Source organism: Falco biarmicus, chromosome 5 (assembly GCF_023638135.1).
Source record: "Falco biarmicus isolate bFalBia1 chromosome 5, bFalBia1.pri, whole genome shotgun sequence".
NCBI lineage: Eukaryota > Metazoa > Chordata > Aves > Falconiformes > Falconidae > Falco > Falco biarmicus.
Genome location: NC_079292.1, coordinates 31,392,994 through 31,405,203, shown reverse-complemented (window position 1 = coordinate 31,405,203; position 12,210 = coordinate 31,392,994). Strand labels below are relative to the sequence as shown.

Here is a 12,210-nt window from a genome sequence, read left to right as displayed (position 1 = left end):
AGACGTTGTTGTAAAATCTACAATGCACAATCAGTTATGAATTGTACATCTTTTTAGCATTCATGGGTAGACCGTTAACAAGGGAATAAATAGCAGAATTTTATTTAATCCCATACATTGCTTAATATTAATTATTAAGCAAAAGACACAGCCATTCTATCCCCTTCAGCAGAAGGGCATCCATAATGCTCTGAATGCAACACACTTTCTTTCGGACAGATGGGTAAGGTCCAGCCACAGATACCTGTGGCTGTAATGCAGATCAAAATCCCTGTTTACTTGAAAGTAATAAAACTGGAGGAAAAAAACCCTAATTATGTCCACCTTTTCTAACTTGAAGTTTCTTCGGTGTAACTGTTTACATGAATATGAATAGGCTGTCATGTATCATTGGAGAGAAATAAGTATTTTGGGGCGCAATTTATTTGACCAAAGGCACATATTTACTCTGGAATGAGACAACTGTCCAGAATACATAAAGAGAAATTATTTAGTTTCATTGGTGTCAGATGTAGACATTTCTACTCAGTCAAAAGAATCCTGCCCTTAATGTGTAAGCTATGCACTCAACAGCCAATTTATTATTGCTGGGCTGTAATATCAGTTCTGTCATCCTTACTAGTCTCACTTATTCAGTGAGACTATTTACATATTAAAGTATTACTCAGCATGAGTAATAGTGCCAGCACTGAGGTTATGTTGCAAGTAGAGAGGAGAGATGTTTCCATTAGCACTAAACTTTATCTCAGAAAAATCACTGGAGACTGGCATCTTCCAGAGGTTCTGCTTTCTTTTGATTATCCTCCCTTCCTCCAGTAATTGACTCCAAGCAGTTCAACTTCTGTTATTTAGTGGAAGAGAATCTCTCTTTATCAGGGATTTATTCATGAAGTCGCAGAATGTCTGTCGTTAGGTATCAGGTTGTCTGTATCGATCACAAGCAAATAGATTACTGGAGAGTGGAGGGAGTTGTTAGGGATGGTGTTGTGGCATATGGGAGAGTGTATCTGAAGATAATGCGTTGGTGGAGGGGCTCATACATGAGACACAGAAGAATGAAGAGAGGGGAGACCTAGGTAAGACCAGGATACTTCAAGAGATAAGCAGTGGATGCACAATCTAATGAGGATAAATACAGTTAAAATCTCTATTGGCCCATCCACTTACTTGAGCTGGACATCCTGTTCTCATTTGAAATGTTTGTGATGAGTAAACTTATTTAATACTTTCCTCTGAAACTAGAAGAGAAGGAACAAGATTTCAGTTAGGTCACATTTGCTTTGTATTTGGATTAGGATGACAATTTTACTCCTGGATGAAAAAAAAAGATGAAATTGTACCACATGTTATGCCCCCTTAGGGACCTCTGCCACTGACAGTTGTGCACTGTCAAGGAAGAAAAGACCCAACCACTTGGATCTTCCCTACTGAACAACCAGCATTTTATTGAGCCTAACTCAAATCCCCAGACAGACAAACAGAAGCAGCTAATAAGGACATGAAAAAGAAACCGCAGAAACCTAGCTTCTGGGCTTTGTCCCATGGCCATGAGTTATCCCAGGTCAGATTTTGCTCCAACACGATCATGATGATAGAAAGTCAATAGAAGCAAATCATTTAAAGTGAAGATACATGTAGACCCTGAGCACTCACATAGACTTGAATTCTAAGTTAAAAACATTTTTCTTCAAAATATGGAATGTTTATCAAGATAGGAATATATATGTGTCACTATATAAATCATACAGTTCTTTATGGGCATATGAATAATCATAAAATCTGTTATGTGCACAGGCACAGATCGCTAAAGGACTGGTTTATATTAACTGCATTTACTTTAACAGAATTCTTTGCTTCTAATCCCCTTAATAATAATGTATTACTAAACTGTTTAGCCTCCCAGCTTACTCTAGTTACTCAAATTATATTTAAACAGCATTTTATCTCATTTCCATTTCTTAACAGTCTACCACTGGTGATACTTTCTTACTATATATTAGCTATACATAAAACATTAGTTTCCTGTTAAAACAATTGTGCATTCAGCATGGAGCCTCAGCAAACGTAATGGGGTAGATGAGCCTTTCTCAAGTATAAACTAATGCTGAAGGAGTCCATATCTGCCTGTTTTCCACCTTCAAAACCTGTATGCTATTGCTGTTGAAATCAGTATTCAAAAAGAAATAGGCTTCTGTTGGCTTTTTGCTTGCATTTCTGCTGTTCACATGATAGTCCTTAATTCATACATTGTGCCGCCAAAAGGAACCCTTGCAACCCTGTCTAGCCTTAAGCATAAACCTACCCAGATTTAATTTCTATTTGAACTTGAGTCTTTTGAGGGAGAAGGAATCTTAACCCACTATAACAGAGAGCACTGAGAAGCTATTCCAGCTGTTTCAGTCTTACTATAAAGTACATGCATATTTCTAAATTAGAATTTTTCTAGTTTCTTCTCATAGCCATTGGATATTACGCCCTTGTCTGCTGGCTTGAAGAGTCGACTACCAAAATTATGCTCCCTTCAGAGGTACTGTAGATCATGATCAAGTCACCCCAGTAACTTAGCTGTCCCAAACTCCTGTGTTTCCACAGCAAGGCATATTTTGACTGTAGCAGAATGTGATTACTCTTCTGTACATGAATTTCATTGCAGAGTCATAAAGCGTGGTTTGCTCATAGTGATAATATTTAAGTTCAGTGTTCATTTGTCATTCTTCTTCTGTAGCCCCATCCTTTTCTCAGGAGGGAAAGGAGAAGCCCATTCCTTTGACAGTTTGTATTTAGGCTCTCCTGATTTATACCACAGATGACCTGTGGCTAGCTGGTGCTTTGTATAGCTCTTACCAGCTCACTAGAGGGAAGACTTGCCTTGACCTACATCACAGTTCAGCTGCCTAAAGCCAAGAGAGGAACCTACCCAAATTTTGGTGACAGTACCATACAGGTTGTTGAAAAGGATGAGCTTGAGATGCTTCAAATGGTGCTTTGTACTAGGCCTAAACAGAAAAATAACTGAGCTCAGTGAAGGTGCTGCTAATGAACACCACCATGGAAGAACTGCTAGTTCATTCTCTGAACGGGAACATGGCTCTTGTAACAGATTGAGTTCTAACCGCTATTCTTTTAAGCAGGCAAAATTTCCATTGGAAGTATAACTACTAAGATATCACTTCACAGCAGCAATGTCCACAAGAGCTTTGTTTGTGCAAGGAATACCTGATTAGGTACCAAATCAGTTATGTTACTTTGCCACCAGAAGTCATACAAAATAAGAATGGGAATTCAATAGACCGTGGCAAAACCAATTCATAATTTACACCAGTACAGTGGCCTGCACCTTGCTCTGGCTGCACGTAGCACTAAGGTAAGAGAACCGGCATTTAAGGGGTAAAGTCCCTTCCTGCCATGAAATCACTGTCAGTAGCAGCTGCTGGGGAGGTCAGAGGGTGGGAGAAGCACAGTGCAGCTCCTGCCCAAGGAGCAATGTGAAGAGCTGCCAGGCAGCTGAAGAGCAGCCAGCCACTGAGCCCTGTGCCCACCACTCGTGCATTTGGCAGCACCCACGGCTCCTGGGAAAACCACCAGACAGCCCCATTGCTAAGAAATGTTTGCAGCAAATAAAAGATGTTAACGTAAAGACATTTCCAGGATGGTTAATGAGCTATGGAACAAAGTTAGGTGGGAATTTACCCCTCCTTCATGATGTTAAGGGGATAATGCAATAAATGTTTTGTACCTTTTTCCATCAAGAACTTCACAGTCATACATGGTGGAAATTAGGACTTTGTTTAAATACAAGCTGTTTGTTGCTAAAGGTTTTTCTTTCTTTTTTCATCGACTCTTAAATGTGTGTGTAGGGTTAAAATCTGTATAAAACTTACTGAACTACTGTTCTTAGCTCTACTACTTGTGTTGATTACTTAGATCCCTATGTGAAGATCCATCTGATGCAGAACGGTAAGAGGCTGAAGAAGAAAAAGACTACAATTAAAAAGAACACTCTGAATCCCTACTACAATGAGTCTTTCAGCTTTGAAGTACCATTTGAGCAAATTCAGGTAATGTCAAACAGTGTTTTGTCTTCCCTTTGCATTACATTTCTCAACCCTTATAAATATTTAACAGGAATCTTGTTAATTATCACGTGTGCGTGCCTTCATTAGCACCTAGGTGCCAGCCCTGTGCTACATTAGATGAGTGTGACTGCTTCAAGAGGGAAATGATAAAATGCACAGTACTTACGAAGCTTTGATTCATCAGTGAGAAATGGGTAACTGACATTTTCTGTTAACAAAAATGGATTCTGGAAAAAAAAAATATCCATAGGGTGATAGTGAAAGAGTGTGCCAGCAAAAAAGTATAGGGATAAAAGAAAAGGCATATATAGCAATTTTCCCCAAATTAGTTGAAATAATAAATGGGCATCATCAGTTAAATGTGTTCCCTATGCATTTATTGGTCCTGTTTGTTGAAAGCACTGCAGCATCCCTCTGAAGTAAAACACCTAATTTAATCACAACTTGTTTTCAAGTTGTATTCACCGCACCAGGAAAACTTTTTCAATGATTCCTACATCCCTTTGAAAAAGACATTTGAGATTCTCAGGGGTCAGTACTGCAGTACCTCTTTCTAGGCACCGCAGGGGATCTTCCAGCAGCTCTCCAGGTGCTGCTGCTGTCCCCTAAAATGACGGGGCCTCAGAGGTCAGCACAGTGAGCTGGAAGTCACCTACATTAGCAGTGGGAAATACCAGAACAAGGCATTGTGTCTTTTTTTCAGGGACTCTGTTACCTACCTTTGGGCTGAGCTACTGGAGGCAAATAATCTCTTATTCGTGAGAGTGAGATTTAACAACTTCTGATGTTAACTAGCCTTTTCTCACAAGAGAGAAGCTCTTTTTTTCCATCTCAGGAGGCATGTGGGAAACCTGCATCCAATTCACTCTCCTCCCTAAGTGAATTTAAACCTATATCTTCAATGTTGTAAGCAAGTACTCTTGTCACCTGTGCCTATAGCTTATGATGAGAGTGCAGCATTAATTTCTGCATAAATAATAAGTGTATGGCTGGCCGCAGAGCATAAGATCACCTGTTAGTTGGGTGGTTCCCTTGGAAAGGGAGAGACTTTGGTCTTTGGTGTGATCTAGGTAGTGTAAACCACATAAAGATCAATTGGTACAGGCCTTCTCTATTTTTTTAAAGCATTAACCATTAGTGTGAAACTATTTCATTATTTTGCGCACTTGTTAGAGCATTCATTGGCAGGGGAGATGTATCCATGTAAATACTCTCAGAAGAGAAAAGAACTGTATGCTGGCTTCCCACCTGCCCACAGAGCCCTGTGACCATGGAGGTATTAAGCAAGGCAGGAGCTTTTCTGGGTGGAGCTGAATGTGGAAAGCGTACCTCCAGGGCATCATCCCAGTTTGAATGACCATAATTAAAGTAGTTTGGGATTACATCCTTTTGTGGCCTGTGAGAGGTCTACATATGAGTTAGGTGCCATGCTACTTGTAGTTTGAAAGTTTAAATGGCCTGAGCCAAACTGGGAGCCCTCTCTTGATTAGATGAAAGCATGGTACAGGTTTTGAGACTCTGTATCTTGGACTTTGACAGCAACTGGCCCAGGAGCCAAGGCCTACATTTCAACTAAAGCTGCCTGCTTGGTTTTTATTGACTTGGTACTGACAAAGGTAATAAAAATAGACAAGGTGAGGCAGTAAGAATAGTGACTGGAATGCATCATCAGCCTGTTTAGAGTTTCTTCATAGCCCACATGCAGCGTGTACTGTGGGGTTTGTGGGCTCTAGGAATCAAAAAATGGGAAATCCAGTGGGGTCTAATTCCCATTTATTTTAATAAAAGCTGGTCTGTGTGCTTGTGAAAGATCTCATAACAAGCACCAAAGACACAGAGGCAAAAAAAGGATTAATCAAGTTGAGCCTCTCTAGCAATTTAGTCCATGAATGTCTTGATTTCCAAATAGGGACAGGACTGGGGAACTGGAATGGGCACCTCCAAGTTATCAGATCAGAGTTTTGGCATGGTTAAGTGCATTCTGTGGGTACTTGGCCATTTTGCTTTATAATTCCATGTCAGTTTTGTAAGGTGGAGATAGGACCTGCAAGAAGTATTGTGGTTTAGCTGTTTAAATTTTTGCTTGCCTTTTTTTTTTTTTTTTAATGTTTATTATAATAACTTTATAGGTATTTACTTCAGTATATAGCTTCAATGTAAAATCTGTAATTACGGACTTTGGTCCATGGTATTTTGGAGTTAGTTATAAAAGACTATATTTAGAAGTTATTTCATTATGGTTAGTGAAGTGATTGCATCATTAGAAAAACACATTTTAAATGTTATTTAGACTTAGTATGGTAGAAATCACTGTGGCTTTTGGGTAACTCATGTAAAAGTCATTAAGTAAACTTTCACAGTCAAATAAAAAATAATGGTTATACAAGTTTCTTGATTGTTGGAGAGCGAAGACAAGGAGCTCATGGAGGGAAAGCAGCTCAATAGCAGTGAATCTATGCTATTTAATATGGGCCAAACAGTAACACTTTCAACAATTTAATAGTGACTGTGGATTGTAGCTCTTAAGGAAGAAAAGTGATGTCTTTTAGGGTAATGGGAGAACACCACTGGGAAGTCAAATGCTGTTACTACAGGCAGATCAAGCATGTGTTTTGTCATGTGCAAGACACACTGCCTTTGTAGGTAGCAATGTCTCCAGGCCCTTTCAGTCCAAAGAATGCTTAATCACACCAAGCAAACTGTTAATCCAAGTGTTTATTAGCAGAGGTGGTGCTTTCTACAAGCACCTCTTGGGTTTTGCCGTGCATCTGTTCCTTTAATACATGGTACAAAGGCAAAGAGATGCTCACATTTCTCTGCAGGTTTAAGCCAGAGACCACGAGGTGAAAATCATCTCAGAGTTAATCATCTGAGCTAGCTGTTGTGACATCTTTATAGAGCAAGGAAAAGGGTCTTTTGTTTACAGGGTTCATTGTTGTCTTAGGATTAATGCCCTCCCCCCCAAGAAAAGAAAAACCCAATAGTAACTAGCCCGCAAGCTTCTAGGTACAGCAGGAAACTTTTTTTTGTACTGTAAAGTAATAGTCTTGTGCTTACTTTTTATATCTGTGAGTGTAATACACATCTAAAACATAAATGTTCATTTGGGGAGGTACCATCAACATTAGAAGTGAGTGCATTGCAAACAGCAACACTGAAACATCATTTTGGCATCTAGAAATACTTGCTTCAGGATATTGCCTTTTATCGTGAGTGCTCTAGGGAGAGTCTTGAGTTTGATGTACACTTTTGTCATCAGCAACTATATAAATACTTTAGTGCCAGTTGGAATCATCTCTCTCTGGCTCAGTGAATTGTACAATCTTGTAAGGGAATGGACTCTGTAAAATAGACTTCATGAGCCTGGTCTTGCAGGTATGCTTAAAAGAGTCAGTTGCTTTTAAAAGATAATTCTATTGCAAGCACTGAAATTAATCATTCTAGTAAGGAACCCAGATTCTACATATATTTAAAGCCTTAAATTTAAAAACCTGATGCTTGAGAATAAAAGATTTTTCTGGGAAAAAAAGTGCTTCAGGGCATTTCTTCCTCCAGTTCAGGAAACTCACACGTAAAAAGGAGCCGTGTGTATTTAGCATGGGATAGAAATGAATCAGAAAAAGAATTGTAGGTTCATCTTCAAAAATAAAGCTCCCTAAGGAGAAGCGTTTACAATTTAGTAAAATCAGCCCAAGGCTGTTAATGTCTTAGGCACTGTTGGGGAACAACACCACTCCACTGAAGGGAATAGCTGTTTGTGCTCTTTCAACAAATACTGATGACCTGAAGGAGAGGAATGTGTGCATGTGCAGGCAAGTGCATACACAAATGCCTGCCTTGAACATCACCTCCCAGTGTGCTCCAGTCTAAGTGAATGGAAAATTACCTATGAGCCGTGACAGATGGGCTCACGCAGATTTTGTGGGATAGTTTTACCCAGTTTGCCAGCGATCACTGTTCCTACAGCAGAAGTGGCACCCCAGCATCAGCTCAGTTGTAGGTGTGTCAGAGCCCTGAGACAGTGGGGTTTATACTTCTTTCCAACTACCCTGAGCATGCAGCCTGTTTTCTAGACTCCTTTATAAATATATTGAATATACACAATATACATACATACTTACATGTGTGCACATGCACATAAACACACAGATGAGTACGTGTGTGTGTGTACTTATATGGTAACAATAAGAGCTATCTTCTAAACTTATCTGAAAATAACTGATTAGCATGCTGGATGTATGGCTAAGAGTTGTTTAGAAGCAGAAAAAGCAATTAACAGAGAACAACATTGCAGACGTTAACTTGGGGAAGTGCTTTTTCTGAATTTTAGCTGCTAACTTATTTACTTAAACAATAGCAATGTGTTAAATTGCACTACTTTTGAATTAACTTACCTTAAGTTCTCCATTTTAGCCCTACAGAATTCTAGCAGTCTAAGTTTTCAATAACAATTCTTAAAAAAATCCATAAATTGTGAATCTGTTAAAGGAAAAAAACCCAACCTTGATTCCCATATAAAGCTCTTCGATGCAAGGGGGCAACTTTGCAGTTAACAGGGAGGCTGTGAACTTAACTTTACTTGGAAGGCTCTCAAGAAGCAAAGACACAAGTTTGAATTTGCTTCTCGCTGGGGGAACCTGCAGTGGCTGTCACGCACTTACCCCCTTTGTGGAGTCTCCATTGCTGTTGTCTGTCCCAAGATTCATCTCTGCCCACCTTCCCCTTACCATCATGCTCACTGGTCTTTCTCTATCTCATTGCAGAAAGTGCAAATTGTTGTGACTGTTTTGGACTATGACAAGATTGGCAAGAACGATGCCATCGGGAAAGTCTTTGTGGGCTACAATAGCACCGGAGCGGAGCTGCGGCATTGGTCAGACATGTTGGCCAACCCCCGGCGGCCCATTGCACAGTGGCACACCTTACAGCCCGAGGAGGAGGTAGATGCCATGCTGGCAGTCAAGAAGTAAATTAAATTAAATTAAATTATGAAGAAGAAGAAGAAGCCTTTCTGCGTTTGCCCGCATAGTGCTCTTTAGCCAGTATCTGTAAATACCTCAGTAATATGGGTCCTTTCATTTCCAGCCATGTGTTCCTGACACAGATCAGTTGTACTTCTAAATTCCCATTTTAATTTGCACAAATATAAATGTAGAGAGCCCTCTAAAGGCGCTTAATTTCACCACTGCCCCCCCAGATCTACTCTTCTTTTAAGCAATATGATGTGTAGATAGAGCATGACAGAAATTATTTATTGTATCACACAGTTGTATATATACACCAGTATGCTGAGAATTTATTTCTAGTTTGTGTATTTGTATGTTGTAAACGTTTCCTAATCTGTGTATATCTAGATGTTTTTAATAAGATGTTCTATTTTAAATTATGTAAATTGACTGAGATATAGGAGAGCTGATAATATATTATAGGGTAACTATTGTATCGTCTGCATTCCAGAAAAAAAATTCCAACTTGTAAGGCACTAGTAGTGTTACACTGACATCTTAAAGGACAACTTAAATCTGAGCTTTCAACTGGACCATCCTAATAACACGCTACACGTCCACAGTGAATCTTGGAGGGGCAAATTCAATTGGGTAGATTTCTTTCACAGGCAACTTAGCATGATCTGAGCAGCTCCATGGCTGACCTCAAGGAGATGTAGCCAGAAGCCAGGATATAATTTTTTGTATATATTCCAAAGCAAAACACATAACAGACTGAAATGGCTTTAGATTGAAAGTTGAGGAAGCAGTTTCATAGGAGGCAATGATTTCATCTAACGTACAAAGTAACACCATTGCAGAGGTTGTGCAGGGACCGGGGGGGGGGGGGGGGCGGGGCGCGGGAAAGGAGGAGGGAGATGCAGAGCTGTAGCGAAATGCTGACATGAAAACAAGGGTAGCTCTCCATTATCACCTTTATACAAAATTTGCATACTGTGAATTCCATCCACAATTCCACATTATAATGAGTTTGCACATTAGACTTTGTAACAAAATATTTTATTATACTGACTCAGATTAGAAGGAATGCAGAATATTTTTTAGACACAGCCGTGTGAGTTTATTATACAATAATAGTTTCATGGTGAACAGACAGTATTGTAATCCCATCAGAAGATGACAAAATTTAGCCATAGTTCTAAATGCACTTCAAAGTAAGCCAAAAGAGAACAGCTAGTGACCTTTTATATACTATTTATACTTAAGTTTTAATTTGTCCTTTAAAAAAAAAAAGTGAAAACAAAGAACAAGTTCTAGAAAACTGAAGCAACCTCTTCTGTATACTAGATGCTCGTTTCAGGAGGAGTTTTTAAATGTTTTCAATGTTATTATGTAGTAAATGGCACTATTATGAAGCTATTAGTCATTCCATAAGAGTCTTGAAAGACTGCTCTGTGTATCACTGTGACTGCCGTGTGTGCTTAGAAATGTAGTTTTCTCAGTGGATAGCAATCAATTTATTCCGTAGTGATATTGTAATAATACTGCCATTCCCTTCTACTGCACTGCCGAAGGAACGCATAGCACAAGCAGTTCTAGTTATTACGGACCAATTTAGAACTGGAGAGCTATGCAGGGGACAAGGATGCTATATTAAATGGGTTGACCACGCAGCATTTTGTCAAGCCCTGTGCAATACTCTACATTTCCAATCGCCCTCGCCCCCCACCGCTTTACTGTAGATAGTTGTCTTACAGCCAGCCAGCATGTCATCTCAGCTTGTACCATCTCATCAAGTCATTTAGGGCATCACTTCTATCTCATGTACTGTCCTTTGAGGCCCCTCGCTTATCTTTCCAATCTGTGAATATATTTATAATGCTTTGAAGAGATCATTATTTTCAGCAATGCAAACGACCCCAGAAATGTGGAAATGCTATAACTTTTGGAGGGAGGCATGAGAAGTAACCATTAAAGTTCTTATCAATTGTAGCTAACGGAAGTTATTGAAGACAAAGAACAAAGATGAATGTAATCAGAGAACTGTGTACTGAAAACTAAATTCCACAGCCTCCCTCAAGGCTTTGCTTCTGGGAGAGGTGTGACAGCCTGAGAGGTCAGTGCCGTGACGGCCAAGCACCAGTGTTTTCAGTACATTTGACAGAACAGAAGGAGCAAAGAAGTGGGAGGAGAACAAGTCTGGATGTCTCCCCACCTCCAAAAGTCAGAATAGCAAGACCCATTTCCTTTCTTTTTTACATGAAACACAGAAAAAACACAAGCGAGACATTTTCTGATAGAAACAGGCGCATACATGCAAAGCATCAAGCTGGAATTATTTAAAATCTTAACCTTAAGGACCAAACCCCACCAAAGAGAAGTAGACAGGTAGCTTTCCAGCACAAGAGCTTCATGGTCTCCAACTTTTGGTTGTTCATTCAGGATAGCTGCAGGTTCAAACTGCCAGGACTGACTCATTGTGTTAAGGTATTCTTAATGCTTTCTCTTCCTACACTGCCAGACTGAATGTCACCATAGAACTGGTTTGTGAGATACGATGATTCACAGAGACTGAACCTGCCATGTGACCAAGATGACATTTTCATCCTCAAAAGAAGCCACATGTACCTTTCTGACAAAGCTGTGTGAGGTATTAGAATCTGATGCTGTAGAAAGATCCTAGTTGCCTTTGTGTATATTTACTGCCTGCTTGAGTGTTTCTCTGTGTGGGTTTTCTCTGTATCTTGTAGAAATGTTTGGGGTGTTTTATCCTGCCATATCGCTCGTGGCCCGCGAGCTGACAACTTTAGCCGTATTTTACCTTCATTTTTGATGAGGTGGTTTATATTTTGTTTCACTTTGTGTAGTGACTTCCCACAGTAGAGTTTTCCAATTGTCGTTAAAAATAACATACATATTACACAGATATTCAATAAAAATGTTTTATTTCCTGTTGATGTTCTAGCATTTTTCTTTTGATACAAAACTTTGAAAAGATGTTTCACTTTAGCACAATCATAAACTTTGAAGTGTTGCAAGTGTAATAGCACAGCACTTTTCAAGGGGCTGTGACAAGCTGCTTTCATCAGCATGGTTTGCTGCAAGACAGTCACAGCCAGTAGTGCTCCAGTAGATGCATTCTCCACCTCTGCTGCAGATGAAGAACTATCACCTCAGTTTCCCAAAAG

The 12,210-nt window shown here is 39.6% G+C and overlaps 1 protein-coding gene across 4 annotated transcripts in view; it reads left to right on the top strand.

The window, feature by feature from the left end:
* Positions 1-11,977, top strand: part of SYT1 (synaptotagmin 1) — a 357,409-nt gene extending 345,432 nt beyond the window's left edge. For all 4 annotated transcript variants that reach the window (XM_056340298.1, XM_056340294.1, XM_056340296.1 and 1 more), the window contains 2 exons: positions 3,925-4,058; positions 8,840-11,977. In XM_056340298.1, coding sequence (XP_056196273.1) covers positions 3,925-4,058; positions 8,840-9,046 — 341 coding nt within the window. In that variant the 3' untranslated portion in view covers positions 9,047-11,977. The remainder of the gene's footprint in view (positions 1-3,924; positions 4,059-8,839) is intronic.
* Positions 11,978-12,210: the final 233 nt, after the last annotated feature.